Genomic DNA, 17,560 nt, shown 5'->3' with positions numbered 1-17,560 from the left:
TGTCTACACTTGAACAGCTCGGGTCTCTTGCTCAGGTACACCTTCAAGTTAGGTTGAACACAACGGAGGTATGCAAATTTCCCCCGCAATGGCCAATCAGCAGATCTGCTCTACTTCCCTCTGCTGGATGCTTGTCTTCACTTGAACAGCTGGTGTCTCTTGCGCAGGTACTCCTTCAGGTTAGGGTGACAACTACGGAGGTATGCAAATTTCCACCGCAACAACCAATCAGCATCTCTGCCCTACTGTCCTCTGCTGGATGCTTATCCTCACTTGAACAGCTCGGGTTTTTTGCTCAGGTACACCTTCAAGTTAGGGTGACCACAACAGAGGTATGCAAATTTCGCCCACAACAGTCAATCACCAGCTCCGCACTACTGCCCTCTGCTGGATGCTTGTCTTCACTTGAACAGGTAGGGGCTCTTGCTCAGGTACACCTTCAGGTTAGGTTGACCACAACGGAGGTATGCAAATTTCCCCCGCAAAAGCCAATCAGCAGCTCCTCACTAGTGCCCTCTGCTGGATGCTTCTCTTCACTTGAACAGCTAGGGTCTCTTGCTCAGGTACACCTTCAAGTTAGGTTGACCACAACGGAGGTATGCAAATTTACCACGCAACAGCCAATCAGCAGCTCTGCTCTACTGCCCTCTGCTGGATGCTTGTCTTCCTTGAACAGCTAGGGTCTCTTGCTCAGGTACAACTTCAAGTTAGGTTGACCACAACAGAGGTATGCAAATTTCCCACTCAGCAGCCAATCAGCAGCTCCTCTCTAGTGCCCTCTGCTGGAAGCTTGTCTTCACTTGAACAGCTAGGATCTCTTGCTCAGATACACCTTCAAGTCAGGTTGACCACAACGGAGGTATGCAAATTTCCCCCACAACAGTCAATCAGCAGCACTGCTCTACTGGCCTCTGCTGTATGCTTGTCTTCAATTGAACAGCTAGGGTCTCTTACTCAGGTACACCTTCAAGTTAGGGTGACAACAACGGAGGTATGCAAATTTCCCCCGCAACAGCCAATCAGAAGCTCCGCTGTACTGCCCTCTGCTGGATGCTTGTCTTCACTTGTACAGTTAGGGTCTTTTGCTCAGGCCATTTTCAAGTTAGGTTGACCGCAACGGAGGTATGTACCCTTCAACAGCCAATCAGCAGCTCTGCTCTACTGCCCTCTGCTGGATGCTTGTCTTCACCTGAACAGCTAAGGTCTCTTGTTCAGGTACACCTTCAAGTTAGGGTGAGCACAACGGAGGTATGCAAATTTCCCCCACAATGGCAAATCAGCAGCTCCGCTGTACTGCCCTCTGCTGGATGCTTTTCTTAACTTGAACAGCTTGGGTCTCTTGCTCAGGTACACCGTCAAGTTAGGGTGACCCTATGGAGCTATGCAAATTTCACCCGCAACAGCCAATCATCAGCACCGCTCTTCTGCCTTCTGCTGAATGCTTGCCTTCACTTGAACAGCTGGGGATTCTTGCTCAGGTACACCTTCAAGTTAGGTTGACCACAACGGAGGTATGCAAATTTCCCCTGCAACAGCCAATCAGCAGCACTGCTCTACTGTCCTCTGCTGGATGCTTGTCTTCACTTGAACAGCTAGGGTCTCTTACTCAGGTACACCTTCAAGTTAGGGTGACAACAACGGAGGTATGCAAATTTCTCCCGCAACAGCCAATCAGAAGCTCCGCTCCACTGCCCTCTGCTGGATGCTTGTCTTAATTTGAACAGCTAGGTCCCTTGCTCAGGTACACCTTCAGGTTGTGTTGACCACAACAGAGGTATGTAAATGTCCCCCACAATGGCCAATCTGCAGCTCCGCTCTACTGCCCTCTGCTGGATGCTTGTCTTAACTTGAACAGCTTGGGTCTCTTGCTCAGGTACACCTTCAAGTTAGGGTGACCCTATGGAGCTATGCATGTCTTCACTTGAACAGCTGGGGTCTCTTGCTCAGGTACACCTTCAAGCAAGGTTGACCACAACGGAGGTATGCAAATTTCCCCTGCAACAGCCAATCAGCAGCGCCGCTCTACTGCCCTCTGCTGGATGCTTGTCTTAATTTGAACAGCTAGGTCCCTTGCTCAGGTACACCTTCAGGTTGTGTTGACCACAACGGAGGTATGCAAATTTCCCCCACAATGGCCAATCTGCAGCTCCGCTCTACTGCCCTCTGCTGGATGTTTGTCTTATCTTTTCACTTGAACCGCTAGGGTCTCTTGGTCAGGTACACCTTCAAGTTAGGGTCACCACAACGGAGGTATGCAAATTTCCCCCGCAACAGTCAATCAGCAGCTCCGCTCTACTGCCCTCTGCTGGATGCTTGTCTTAACTTGAATAGCTTGGGTCTCTTGCTCAGGTACACCTTCAGGTTAGGGTGACCCTATGGAGCTATGCAAATTTCACCCGCAACAGCCAACGAGCAGCTCCGCTCTACTGCCCTCTGCTGGATGCTTGTCTTCAATTTTCACATGAACCTCTAGGGTCTCTTGGTCAGGTACACCTTCAAGTTAGGATCACCACAACGGAGGTATGCAAATTTCTCCTGGAACAACCAATCAGCTTCTCCACTCTACTGCCCTCTGCTGGATGCTTGTCTTCACTTGAACAGCTGGGGTCTCTTGCCCAGGTACACCTTCAAGTTAGGGTGACCACAACGGAGGTATGCAAATTTCCCCCGCAACGGCCAATCAGCAGCTCTGCTCTACTGCCCTCTGCTGGAGGTACACAGCCTCTGAGTATTGTGCAAAGAACCACATCTGGTTCTTTTGCCAGTCACTGTAAATCTGCCCCCCCCCCCGCTGACCCTTTCTGCCATGGGGAACAGTTTCCCATTATATCCTCCATATAAACTCAATGATCTTAAACACTTCTATTATGGGTTGCTGCTGCTGCTGACCGACCTTCCTCTAACGCTCCGCGAGGTAGTCTAGGAACGGTTGCCACCACCTGTAGAACCCCTGCGCAGACCCTCTCAAGGCAAACTTAATCCTCTCCAGCTTTATGAACCCAGCCATGTCGTTTATCCAGGCCTCCACGCTGGGGGGCTTCACCTCATTCCACATTAGCAAGATCCTTCGCCGGGCTACTAGGGACGCAAGGGCCAGAATACCGGCCTCTTTCGCCTCCTGCACTCCCGGCTCATCCACTACTCCGAATATTGCTAGCCCCCAGCTTGGCTTGACCCGGACTTTCACCACCTGAGATATTGCTCCCGCCACTCCTCTCCAGAACCCCTCCAGTGCCGGGCATGACCAAAACATGTGGACATGGTTCGCCGGACTCCCTGAACACCTTCCACATCTGTCCTCTACCCCAAAGAACCTACTCAACCTCGCCCCCGTCAAGTGCGCTCTGTGAACCACCTTAAATTGTATCAGGCTGAGCCTGGCACATGAGGAGGAGGAATTAACCCTACCCAGGGCATCAGCCCACAAACCTTCCTCGATCTCCTCCCCCAACTCCTCCTCCCATTTACCCTTCAACTCTTCTGCTAGGGCTTCCCCCTCTTCTTTCATCTCTTGGTGTATTGCCGAAACCTTGCCCTCCCCGGCCCATACACCCGAGATCACACTGTCTTGAATTTCTTGTGCCGGGAGCAACGGGAATTCCCTGACCTGTCGCCTCACAAAAGCCCGCACCTGCATATATCTAAATGCATTTCCCGGGGGTAACTCAAACTTCTCCTCCAGTGCCCCTAGGCTCGCAAATGTCCCATCAATGAACAGGTCCCCCATTCTTCTAATCCCCGCCCGATGCCAGCCCTGGAATCCCCCGTCCATCTTTCCCGGGACAAACCGGTGGTTACCCCTGATCGGGGACCACACCGAGGCTCCCCCTGCACCCATGTACCGTCTCCATTGGCCCCAGATCCTTAACATTGTCGCCACCACCGGGCTCGTGGTATACTTTAAGAACATAAGAACTAGGAACAGGAGTAGGCCATCTGGCCCCTTGAGCCTGCTCTGCCATTTAATGAGATTGTGGCTGATCTTTGGGGACTCAGCTCCACTCTCCGGCCCGTACACCATATCCCCAAATCCTTTTATTCTTCAGAAAGGTATCTATCTTTTTCTTAAATAAGAACTTTGATGGTGAGAGCGGCAGCGGTGCCGTCACCAACGCACCCAAGCTCGTTCCTTTACAGGACGCCATCTCCATCCTCTTCCATGCCGCCCCCTCTCCCTCCATAACCCACTTGCGGAACATCGCCACATTTGCTGCCCAGTAGTAGCTCCCTAGGTTTGGCAGTGCCAGCCCTCCTCGGTCCCTACTGCGTTCCAGGAACCCTCTCCTTACCCTCGGGGTCTTATTCGCCTACACAAACCCCATAATACTCCTACCTACTCTCTTGAAAAAGCCCTTGGTGATCACGATGGGAAGGCACTGAAACACAAGCAAAAACCTCGGAAGGACCACCATTTTGACCGACTGCACTCTACTCGCCAACGAGAGCGGCAACATGTCCCATCTTTTGAAGTCCACCTCCATTTGGTCCACCAACCTCATCAGATTCAATTTGTGTAGGGCCCCCCCAACTCCTGGCTATCTGGATCCCCAGATACCGAAAAATCCCCACCGCCCTCCTCAGCGGTAGGTCCCTTATCCCTCTTTCTTGGTTCCCTGCCTGTAGTACAAAAAGCTCACTCTTCCCTACATTGAGCTTATAGCCCGAGAACTCCCCAAACTCCCTCAGAGTCTGCATGACCTCCACCATCCCCTCCATTGGGTTCGCCACGTATCGCAGCAGGTCATCCGCGTATAGCGACACCCGATGCTCTTCTCCCCCGCGGACCACCCCCCTCCATTTATTAGACTCCCTCAGTGATATGGCCAAGGGTTCGATCGCCAATGTAAACAACAGGGGTGACAGGGGGCACCCCTGCCTCTTTCCTCGGTACAGCCAAAAGTGCTCCGACCTCCGCCGGTTTGTCACCACACTCGCTGTAAGGAGCTTAACCCAGCTAATAAATCCTCCCCCGAACCCAAACCTACGCAACACCTCCCAGAGGTACTCCCACTCTACTCGGTCAAAGGCCTTTTCCGCGTCCATAGTTGCCACTATCTCCGCCTCTCCCTCCTCCGATGTCATCATTATCATATTTAAGAGCCGCCGCACATTGGTATTTAATTGCCTGCCCTTTACGAATCCCGTCTGGTCCTCATGAATCACCCCCGAGACACAGTCCTCAATCTTCGTGGCCAGCACTTATGCCAAAAACTTAACGTCCACATTAGGGAGCGAAATCGGCCTGTACGATCCACATTGCAGTGGGTCCTCGTCTCACTTCAGAATCAAGTAAATTGTCGCCTCCGACATTGTCGGGGGCAGGATCCCCTCCTCACTTGCCTCGTTAAAGGTCCTCACTAGTAACGGGGCCAACAGGTCCACACACTTTCTGTAGAACTCCACCGGGAACCCGTCCGGCCCCGGGGCCTTCCCCGCCTGCATGCTCCCCAAACCCTTACTTAGCTCCTCCAACCCGATTGGTGCCCCCAAACCAGCCACCTCTTGCTCCTCCACCCTCGGGAACCACAGTTGGTCTAGGAATCGTCTCATCCCCTCTTCCCCCCCTGGGGGCTGGGGTCTGTTCAGCTCTTCATAGAAGGCCTTGAATACCTTGTTTATTTTCGTTGCACTCTGAACCGTGGCTCCCCCTCCATCTTTGATTCCCCCTATTTCCCTCGCTGCCGTCCTCTTACGGAGCTGGTGTGCCAGCATCCGACTGGCCTTTTCCCCATACTCGTAGGTCGCCCCCTGCGCCTTCCTCCACTGTGCCTCCGCCTTCCCCGTGGTCAACAGGTCAAACTCCGTCTGGAGCCGTCGCCTTTCCCCAAGTAATCTTTCCTCCGGGGCCTCTGCGTATCTCCTGTCCACTCTCAAAATCTCCCCCACTAACCTCTCCCTTTCCATGCCCTCTGTCTTCTCCCTATGAGCCCTGATGGAGATTAGCTCTCCCCGATCACCGCCTTCAACGCCTCCCGTACCACCCCCACTCGCACCTCCCCGTTGTCGTTGGCCTCCAAGTACCTTTCGATACACCCCCTCACCTTCCCACACACCACCTCATCTGCCAGCAGTCCCACGTCCAGCCGCCACAGCGGGTGTTGGTCCCTCTCCTCTCCCAGCCCCATTTACACCCAGTGCGGGGCATGGTCCGAAACGGCTATGGCCGAATACTCCGTCCCCTCCACCCTCGGGATGAGCGCCCTGCCCAGAACAAAGAAATCTATCCGGGAGTAGGCCTTGTGCACGTGGGAAAAGAAAGAAAATTCCCTGGCCTGCGGTCTTGCAAACCTCCATGGTTCCACTCCCCCCATCTGATCCATAAACCCCCGAAGCACCTTGGCCGCCGCCGGCCTCTTTCCCATCCTTGATCTGGAGCGGTCTAGTGCTGGATCCAGCACTGTATTGAAGTATCCTCCCACTATCAGTCCTCCTACCTCCAGGTCCGGAATGCGCCCCAACATGCGCTTCATGAATCCAGCATCATCCCAGTTCGGGGCGTATACATTTACCAACACCACCCACGTCCCTTGCAACCTACCTTTAAAAAGCCTTACCTTTACAGGAGCAGCCCTTTGGATTTCGGCGGCAGCGGTGCGCAGGGGCCTTCTGGGAGGTGAGTAGTGAATTTTAAAAGCCTTACCTTTACAGGAGCAGCCCTTTGGATTTCGGCGGCAGCGGTGCCCTGGGGCCTTCTGGGAGGTAAGTAGTGAATTTAAAAAGCCTTACCTTTACAGGAGCAGCCCTTTGGATTTCGGCGGCAGCGGTGCGCAGGGGCCTTCTGGGAGGTGAGTACTTACTTTAAAAACCCTTACCTTTACAGGAGCAGCCCTTTGGATTTCGGCGGCAGCGGTGCGCAGGGGCCTTCTGGGAGGTGAGTACTTACTTTAAAAAGCCTTACCTGGTCCCGTGTCTGTTCTTCTTTTCTGTTTTATTTGTTTTTATATAAGGCGGGAACCGGAAGTTCGACCCGCGGACCTCTGGGAAGTCCCCCCCCCAACCAATAAATTCTGGTGGAGAGGAAACCCGAGACACTACACGTGTAGTGTCTCACACCCGCCCTCCTCTTCTAACCTAATAATAAGACCCATTGGTGTGAGGTAAGTGCCATATTATATTATTATTATATTATTAGCATTGTGCAGGTCAAGGTTCGGAGGTGGAGGAGCAGTCTCTGTCAGCGAGAGAACCTGAGAACATCTAAGACACTCAGAAGGTAAGAAGGTAAGTAAGTGATTTTTACTCATTTTTACTTTTATACCTTTTTCAAATTGTGTGTGTCGGGGGGAAACTGAAGTGACATCACAGAAAAGCTGTGGCCAGAGTGGCTGGTTGGGATTCAACACTAAATTTAAAAAAAATTTGAGTATTTGGTAACTAATTAAACATAATAACTTAATTATATTTTAGAGGGATATCTAAGCCAGAGATCGGAGAGTACTATAGTTAGCTATCGCATTTTTATTAGAAATCTAGTGCTAGGAAACAGATAGTTGACAGTAACTTTGAAATTTAAAAAAAAATATTTAAAAAAAAATAAAATAAAAATTTAATTTTAATTATAATTAATTGACGCAATGTCAGTTAGAGGGGTGCTGTGCTCTGACTGTGATATGTGGCAGGTCCGGGAGGCTTCCAGCGTCCCGGATGGCTTCATCTGCAGAAAGTGCACCCAACTGGAGCTCCTCACAGACCGCATGGTTCGGTTGGAGCAGCAATTGGATGCACTTAGGAGCATGCAGGTGGCGGAAAGCGTCATAGATCGCAGTTATGTAAATGTGGTCACACCCAAGGTGCAGGCAGAGAAATGGGTGACCACCAGACAGGGCAGGCAGTCAGTGCAGGAATCCCCTGTGGTTGTCCCCCTCTCGAACAGATATACCCCTTTGGATACTGTCGGGGGGGATAGCCTATCAGGGGAAAACAGCAGCAGCCAGAGCAGTGGCACCACGGCTGGCTCTGATGTTCAGAAGGGAGGGTCAAAGCGCAGAAGAGTAATAGTAATAGGGGACTCTATAGTCAGGGGCACAGATAGGCGCTTCTGTGGACGTGAAAGAGACTCCAGGATGGTATGTTGCCTCCCTGGTGCCAGGGTCCAGGATGTCTCCAAACGGGTAGAGGGCATCCTGAAGGGGGAGGGCAAACAGGCAGAGGTCGTTGTACATATTGGTACGAACGACATAGGCAGGAAGGGGCATGAGGTCCTGCAGCAGGAGTTCAGGGAGCTAGGCAGAAAGTTAAAAGACAGGACCTCGAGGGTTGTAATCTCGGGATTACTCCCTGTGCCACGTGCCAGTGAGGCTAGAAATAGGAAGATAGAGCAGCTAAACACGTGGCTAAACAGCTGGTGTAGGAGGGAGGGTTTCCATTATCTGGACCACTGGGAGCTCTTCCGGGGCAGGTGTGACCTGTATAAGAAGGACGGGTTGCATCTAAACCGGAGAGGCATAAATATCCTGGCCGCGAGGTTTGCTAGTGTCACACGGGAGGGTTTAAACTAGTATGGCAGGGGGGTGGGCACGGGAGCAATAGGTCAGAAGGTGAGAGCATTGAGGGAGAACTAGGGAATAGGGACAGTGTGGCTCTGAGGCAGAGCAGACAGGGAGAAGTTGCTGAACACAGCGGGTCTGGTGGCCTGAAGTGCATATGTTTTAATGCAAGGAGCATTACGGGTAAGGCAGATGAACTTAGAGCTTGGATTAGTACTTGGAACTATGATGTTGTTGCCATTACAGAGACCTGGTTGAGGGAAGGGCAGGATTGGCAGCTAAACGTTCCAGGATTTAGATGTTTCAGGCGGGATAGAGGGGGATGTAAAAGGGGAGGCGGAGTTGCGCTACTTGTTCGGGAGAATATCACAGCTGTACTGCGAGAGGACACCTCAGAGGGCAGTGAGGCTATATGGGTAGAGATCAGGAATAAGAAGGGTGCAGTCACAATGTTGGGGGTATACTACAGGCCTCCCAACAGCCAGCGGGAGATAGAGGAGCAGATAGGTAGACAGATTTTGGAAAAGAGTAAAAACAACAGGGTTGTGGTGATGGGAGACTTCAACTTCCCCAATATTGACTGGGACTCACTTAGTGCCAGGGGCTTAGACGGGGCGGAGTTTGTAAGGAGCATCCAGGAGGGCTTCTTAAAACAATATGTAGACAGTCCAACTAGGGAAGGGGCGGTACTGGACCTGGTATTGGGGAATGAGCCCGGCCAGGTGGTAGATGTTTCAGTAGGGGAGCATTTCGGTAACAGTGACCACAATTCAGTAAGTTTTAAAGTACTGGTGGACAAGGATAAGAGTGGTCCGAGGATGAATGTGCTAAATTGAGGGAAGGCTAATTATAACAATATTAGGCGGGAACTGAAGAACATAGATTGGGGGTGGATGTTTGAGGGCAAATCAACATCTGACATGTGGGAGGCTTTCAAGTGGCAGTTGAAAGGAATACAGGACCGGCATGTTCCTGTGAGGAAGAAAGATAAATACGGCAATTTTCGGGAACCTTGGATGACGAGTGATATTGTAGGCCTTGTCAAAAAGAAAAAGGAGGCATTTGTCAGGGCTAAAAGGCTGGGAACAGACGAAGCCTGCGTGGAATATGAGGAAAGTAGGAAGGAACTTAAGCAAGGAGTCAGGAGGGCTAGAAGGGGTCACGAAAAGTCATTGGCAAATAGGGTTAAGGAAAATCCCAAGGCTTTTTACACGTACATAAAAAGCAAGAGGGTAGCCAGGGAAAGGGTTGGCCCACTGAAGGATAGGCAAGGGAATCTATGTGTGGAGCCAGAGGAAATGGGCGATGTACTAAATGAATACTTTGCATCAGTATTCACCAAAGAGAAGGAATTGGTAGATGCTGAGTCTGGAGAAGGGGGTGTAGATAGCCTGGGTCACATTGTGATCCAAAAAGACGAGGTGTTGGGTGTCTTAAAAAATATTAAGGTAGATAAGTCCCCAGGGCCTGATGGGATCTACCCCAGAATACTGAAGGAGGCTGGAGAGGAAATTGCTGAGGCCTTGACAGAAATCTTTGGATCCTCGCTGTCTTCAGGGGATGTCCCGGAGGACTGGAGAATAGCCAATGTTGTTCCTCTGTTTAAGAAGGGTAGCAAGGATAATCCTGGGAACTACAGGCCAGTGAGCCTTACTTCGGTGGTAGGGAAATTACTGGAGAGAATTCTTCGAGACAGGATCTACTCCCATTTGGAAGCAAATGGACGTATTAGTGAGAGGCAGCACGGTTTTGTGAAGGGGAGGTCGTGTCTCACTAACTTGATAGAGTTTTTCGAGGAGGTCACTAAGATGATTGATGCAGGTAGGGTAGTAGATGTTGTCTATATGGACTTCAGTAAGGCCTTTGACAAGGTCCCTCATGGTAGACTAGTACAAAAGGTGAAGTCACACGGGATCAGGGGTGAGCTGGCAAGGTGGATACAGAACTGGCTAGGCCATAGAGCGCAGAGAGTAGCAATGGAGGGATGCTTTTCTAATTGGAGGGCTGTGACCAGTGGTGTTCCACAGGGATCAGTGCTGGGACCTTTGCTCTTTGTAGTATATATAAATGATTTGGAGGAAAATGTAACAGGTCTGATTAGTAAGTTTGCAGACGACACAAAGGTTGGTGGAATTGCGGATAGCGATGAGGACTGTCGGAGGATACAGCAGGATTTAGATTGTCTGGAGACTTGGGCGGAGAGATGGCAGATGGAGTTTAATCCGGAGAAATGTGAGGTAATGCATTTTGGAAGGTCTAATGGAGGTAGGGAATATACGGTGAATGGTAGAACCCTCAAGAGTATTGAAAGTCAAAGAGATCTAGGAGTACAGGTCCACAGGTCATTGAAAGGGGCAACACAGGTGGAGAAGGTAGTCAAGAAGGCATACGGCATGCTTGCCTTCATTGGCCGGGGCATTGAGTATAAGAATTGGCAAGTCATGTTGCAGCTGTATAGAATCTTAGTTAGGCCACACTTGGAGTATAGTGTTCAATTCTGGTCGCCACACTACCAGAAGGATGTGGAGGCTTTAGAGAGGGTGCAGAAGAGATTTATCAGAATGTTGCCTGGTATGGAGGGCATTAGCTATGAGGAGCGGTTGAATAAACTTGGTTTGTTCTCACTGGAACGAAGGAGGTTGAGGGGAGACCTGATAGAGGTATACAAAATTATGAGGGGCATAGACAGAGTGGATAGTCAGAGGCTTTTCCCCAGGGTAGAGGGGTCAATTACTAGGGGGCATAGGTTTAAGGTGAGAGGTGCAAGGTTTAGAGTAGATGTACGAGGCAAGTTTTTTACGCAGAGGGTAGTGGGTGCCTGGAACTCGCTACCGGAGGAGGTAGTGGAAGCAGGGACGATAGGGACATTTAAGGGGCATCTTGACAAATATATGAATAGGATGGGAATAGAAGGATACGGACCCAGGAAGTGTAGTAGATTGTAGTTTAGTCGGGCAGCATGGTCGGCACGGGCTTGGAGGGCCGAAGGGCCTGTTCCTGTGCTGTACATTTCTTTGTTCTTTGTTTGTTCTACCACTCACCATCACATATCTCCCTCCATTATCCACTACGATAGTCTTGGCCTCAAATGACACATGCTTTCCCACCAGAATTGCCACCCCTCTATTTTTCGCGTCCAGTCCCGAGTGAAATACCTGTCCTACCCATCCCTTTCTTAACCTGACCTGCTCCGCCACCTTCAGATGTGCCTCTTGGAGCATAGCCACGTCTGCCTCCAGTCCCTTCAAGTGCGCGAACAGTCGAGCCCTCTTCACCGGCCCATTCAGGCCCCTCACGTTCCACGTTATCAGCCGGATTGGAGGGGCTCTCACCCCTCCCCCCCACCGACTAGCCATCTCCTTTTCTGGGCCAATCCTGTGTTCGTGTCTCCCTCACCCTCCAGTCCCCCAGCCGGGGGACCTCCGTCCTGACCACCTCTTCTGTGTCCCATTCCCTTTCGGCCAGTGCAGCAGCAACCCTTTTCTCCCCCCTTCCCCCCTCCCCCCCTTCCCCCCCCCCCTCCCCCCCGCTAGATCCCTGTCTAGCTTTTTTGCTCCCCCATATCACTCCCGTAAGTCAGCTTACACCTGCTGACCTCGGCTTCCCCCGCCATCCCTTTGACCCCCCCGTGTGGGAGTCTCCCCATCAGTATACGTTCCTTCGTTCCCCTTCCCGCCTTTCTTCCCGCGCGCGGGAAAAAACCCCCGCTCTTTCCAAAGCCTGCCCCGCCCCCTCTGGCGCAGCTCCTGTCGCGGCCTTGTCTCTCTCCCCCAGCCCATATAACATTCCCTGCGCGTGATTGCCACCCTATATACACCAACCATCATACTTCAACCCTCAGACACCCCCCACCCTCACAAACCCTCAATTAGAGTCCAACTTTTCAGTTAGTATAAAGGTCCATGCCTCTTCGGGCGTTTCGTAGTAGTGGAGTTGGCCATTATGTGTAACCCACAGTTGCGCTGGCTGCAACATTCCAAATTTCACTCCTTTCCGATGCAGCACCACTTTGGCCCGGTTGAAACCCGCTCTCCGCTTAGCGACCTCCGTGCTCCAGTCCGGGTATATTCTGATCTCAGCATTGTCCCATTTGCTGCTCCGTTCCTTCTTGGCCCATTTCAGGACACTCTCTCTGTCCGTAAGCTGGTGAAATCTGACCACCATCGCCCTTGGCGGCTCATTTGCCTTGGGCTTCCTCGCCAGCACCCGATGTGCCCCATCCAACTCCAGCAACCCCGGGGGAGCCTCCGCGCCCATCAGCACCCCGATCATTGTGCCCGCATATGCCGCGACGTCGGCCCCCTCCACTCCTTCTGGGAGACCCAGGATCCTCAGATTATTCCTCCTCGACCTGTTCTCCAGGTCTTCGAGTCTTCCCGCCCACGTCTTGTGTAGCGCCTCGTGCCGCTCCACTCTCACCGCCAGGCCCACGAGCTCGTCCTCATTCTCACTCACTTTTTCCTGGATCTCCTGGATCTTCACCTCGTGGGCTTTCTGGGTTGCCCCAAGTCCTTCAATTATTGCCAACATAGGCGCCACCATCTCCTTACGCAGCTCCTCGAAGCAGCGCTTGATGAATTCCTGCATCTCCTCTTTGTCCCCGGCCGCCGCCATTTTGCTTGTTTTCCCTCGCTTCTCCCGCTGTTCCAATGCCACTTTTTTGGCCGTTTCGCTGCGGGTCCCGTCCATACAAGTTAGTAGGGGACCTCTCTCCTCTCTTCCCCATGGGTTGGCTGTAAAAAAAATTCCGTTGGGGCTCTTCTATCGAGCCCGAAAGTCCGTGTTCGCGGGAGCTGCCGAATCGTGCGGCTTAGCTCCGCATAGCCGCAACCGGAAGTCCATTGCTCTGTTGCTTTGACAGTTCTCTTTGGATTTCCAAATCTCCCTTCACCCCAACCCTCCACCTTCCTCTGTCAGCTTAAAGCCCTGTGCACAGCTCTAGTTATACAATTGGTCTGGACACTGTTCCCAGGCCAGGCTGTCAATTTTGGTTATACCTGATTTAGATTTATTGATTACTTTACAGTTTGGAATGGTAGTCACTGTCAGCTGCGCAATAGCAGGGGACAAAGTTACTGCTTTTAGATTGTTCATGATTGTCAGGGAATATTTTGCATTATCAGACAACAGCTTCCCTTTGTGAAAGTGGAAAATTCCCCTTTCTCCACCGTTGTGAGCTCAAGGGCATTGAGACAGAATGAAACAGAAAGTGAGGTGAGTTACAGGAAATTGAAGCAGAATAAACATTCAGCATTTTAATTTCAGCAGGAAAGGACGGAAGGCATCGTTTATGAAGCAGATTGTAGAAGATTTCAGTTTGTCACTGCAGCGAGTTACCTAGAGACAGGTAAAAAACACTTTGCAGATGCTTAGAACAGAATTGTTAACTGTAAGCCGTGCCTTGTATGTTTGCTGTCGCTGTTTATAGATAAATATTCCTTTGACTTGTCTGCGATGGGAACGGCAGGAATGATCACTAGTGGGTTAGACTAAAACTGGAAGAATAGATCTGTAACTCGTTTTAGGAATAGCGGCTGTGTCTGTGTAATTTGAAGGGCAGTTATTTACATCAAATAGAGCATTATGCTGTGTGATAAGGAACTGCCTTCCTGATGCATCAGTTAGTTCACTGGCACCCACTGCCATGTAGCGGGGCTGGATATAAACCCTGGACTGCTTCATTCCCAGTCCAGGCTACACTGAGTGGGCTGGTGGAGAGCAGATGGAGCAGATCTTAATTGTGGGGCTTGCAAGGCCATTGAGATGGAGAGAGAGAGAGGTCATTGTGGGAAGAATTCTGTTTTGACTGTCCTCAGCATCTCCTAACAGCTGATGTGATGTAGCATTGGGAGAATCTGGCTGGAAGTCCTGTTAGTTGAAAGATAGCCAACCAGATTTATGGATTAATTTATGGAATGAAGTTTAAAGATATCTGTCTGGAAAAGAACAAGTTTACGATAAATACATCCAGCTTCTGATGGGCGCTGTGATAATTCTCAGTTTATAATTTGCTTTTACAAAACAGATGTGACTCATTTCTAACTTCCAGCCCGAGTGGTACTTTTTGTTTGGAAATATTTAGAGATATTTTCCTGGCAACATTACAAAACTTGCAATATTTATGAAGGGTGAAGATGGCAGGAATGTGGTGATGTATTCTAGATCCTAGTGACTGGGTGTGTGATCTGTAGTCCCCGAGCTGTGTTATCAGATTGCTCAGCTTTATTTATTGTAGCTTCAGTTACAGGGATCCCAGTGGAAGGATTTTTAACTCTGCAATTTTACAGCACAATCTCTATTCATAGATGCATCGTCATCGGGTGTGGTTTCACCATCTTCCTCCACTCTCTCTCTCTCTCTCTCTATATATATAAAATCTAAGTTGCTTTGAGCGGGGAGGTGTTGAACAAATGAGGAAGAACACTGGGAGCCTCTCTGCTCCTTGAAGTCTCCAGAAAGTCCCCAAATCCCCCAACAACAAGCTGTTGACTCTCTAATACATTCCAGTGTTTTTGTCTCCATTGCTCTATCTGGAAGTCCTTCCCAAACATTGATCATTCTTTTGTGTGAGGAGATTTCTGACCAGTTCCAAATTTACTAATATTAAATCCGACCCCTCGGCCTACCCTCATTTTATTTGAAAGTAACTTTCCAGATCTACCTTTTTAAATTTTAATAAATATTTTGTCTTTCAGTTTGTCCTCGGCCACGGAAAAATCCATTCTACAGATTGTCCTCAGAACTCTGACACTCGTGATCAGTTCCTGGCTTTTTCTGCATTCCAGCCCTCGAATATCTCTCGTAGTTTAAGATACAATTAAATCATAACTTTTTGACTTGGACTTTTCTGTTTCTGCCATTTTAATGTCTCACACTTGGTGCAAACCCAGAGTGACAATTGGGTGGAGTTCGAGGTGCAGGCAGCAGGGATACAGGCACAAAACTAACGAAACACACCGACCATTTTGCCAGCTCTATTGGTGTCAGTGGTGATGCACTATCAATTATCACAAAGACGAGAGTAGTGAATAATCGAGGCTTTATTGAGAAAAGATGTGTGGCCTCCTGTAGCTGGAACCAGAATGGCTGCAGCACCGGTGAGCACACACATTTATACGCCGCCTACTGGGCGGAGCCAACAGGCAGGGATTTACCCATGTACCTCTAGTATATGTGTCTTACCATAATACATATAATACAGCTCCTGGTGACTACCACAATTGGTTAGTCCTCAAACACTTTGGATTGGGCTTCGCCCACAGTCCAATTGGTCTCACACATTTCAAGGAGCCTCACTGCCAATCCCAGGGCTACACAGCGCCATGGTCCCAGGTTCGATTCCCGGCTTGGGTCACTGTCTGTGCGGAGTCGGCACGTTCTCCCTGTGTCTGCGTGGGTTTCCTCCGGGTGCTCCGATTTCTTCCTACAAGTTCTGAAATACGTGCTGTAGAGTAATTTGGACATACTGAATTCTCCCTCTGTGACCCAACAGGCGCCGGAATGTGGCGACAAGGGGCTTTTCACAGTAACGTCATTGCAGTGTTAATGTAAGCCTACTTGTGACAATAATAAAGATTATTTCATCATTGTCCAATTCAGAGTCTTGGCTCCACTCCTGCCATTGACACCTCAGAGTTCCCAACTGCTCGTCTCATAGTCCCACTGGGATTGGTGACCCACAATTTGGGAACTCCTGTTCTGTGTGGTTCAGCATCCTATTGTCTTTATCACCCTCTGTAATGCATTGGGAGAACACGTTGACCATCAGGTTTACTAAGGTTTCATGTGTTTCTCTCAATTTCAGTCTTTGCTCTTTCAAAACCGCACTTTCTGTGTATCTCACACCCATTTTCACATTTGTGTGGAGAAATTTACACGTCTGCATTAAACGTTTTCTACAGTCCTGTCGCCACACACTCATACTCAAACTCATTTTGTCAATTCTGACTATCTCCTTCTGTTTCCAGTGCCCCTCCTGGATGTTATTAGCTGCCACTCTAATCTATAGCATTGTGGATTGGAAGATTACAAAGTATTTACAGCACAAAAATAGGCCATTCAGCCGAAAAAGGTCAATGTGTTTAATTAACTGTAAATAACTAGTTTCAGTCTCGGCTTGTTCTTGTTTGTAGGAGGACATGAAGCATGTTGCGGCCATATGGTGAAGTCCAGTGGTCTGAGGGAATGGTATAAGGCTCTTCTAGATTCGGTGAGTTTACAGGCGATCAGAATTATTTCCCAGTGCTGGGCACAAACTCCAAGATCGGCCTGTGACAGTCGTGGGGGGGCGGGGGAATGATCGAACGGGAAACAACTGTTCTGCCCAATTCGCCAGTGAGAATTCTCCACATCGTAATCAGTCACCTTTGTAGATGTGGAACAGACAAAATATGGGAGAGATCATAATGAATCAGAGTGTAATAAGGTCAAGTATTGAATCATATTTAGGTCATTTTGTTCACAGATCGGGAAGGCAGTTTAATCCCTTCAGGATCAGTGAGATGCCCAATAAAGTGTTCTCCGAGGAGGGTTAATAATCCATATTTAAGATTAAAGTAAATAAAGTTACCATAATCCCTGATGACTGTTTTCCCCTTTGAGGGGGAGAGCTGATGGGCGGTGGTTTAACCTCAGGCTCCCATGCTGAAGATTACTCAGACCTCGTATTCGGTTGCTAATCAGTTCCAGGATAACTGCAATCAATGCTACCTTTAAAAATAACTATCCCTCAGGGTATTGCCAAAATATTGAGTACACAAACACACACACACACGCTAAACCAGCCTGAGCAGGGACTTTCCATATACAATCTCTGTCACTACAGGGCATTGGCACGACCTCTGAATCCTTTGTAATCCCTAGGCCCTGTTTAGTCCGGCTTCTTGCACGTGATGCATTTTTTGAATTCCTTCCCATTGGAAAGCATCATTGAAAATCCGGCTGCTGTAAAATTATCTTTCAAATAGCATTACCCCAGCGAAAGTTAGCAATCCTGTACCAGCCGAAAAATTATACGTGTGGCAGGAAATAGGTTATAGGAAATAGGTCAAAAGCTCCTGATGTACATTCAATAC

At 49.8% G+C, this 17,560-nt stretch overlaps 1 protein-coding gene across 1 annotated transcript in view; it reads left to right on the top strand.

Annotated features, from left to right (window-relative positions):
• LOC140430236 (uncharacterized) overlaps positions 1–17,560 on the top strand; it is a 37,188-nt gene that overhangs the window by 10,182 nt on the left and 9,446 nt on the right. Inside the window, exons 2-3 of the mRNA XM_072517665.1 lie at positions 13,752–13,833; positions 16,619–16,695. Coding sequence (XP_072373766.1) covers positions 13,752–13,833; positions 16,619–16,695 — 159 coding nt within the window. The remainder of the gene's footprint in view (positions 1–13,751; positions 13,834–16,618; positions 16,696–17,560) is intronic.

This window comes from Scyliorhinus torazame, chromosome 10 (genome assembly GCF_047496885.1).
Source record: "Scyliorhinus torazame isolate Kashiwa2021f chromosome 10, sScyTor2.1, whole genome shotgun sequence".
Taxonomy (NCBI): domain Eukaryota; kingdom Metazoa; phylum Chordata; class Chondrichthyes; order Carcharhiniformes; family Scyliorhinidae; genus Scyliorhinus; species Scyliorhinus torazame.
The sequence above is the reverse complement of the archived record's forward strand: the minus strand, read 5'-3'. Positions and strand labels throughout refer to the sequence as shown.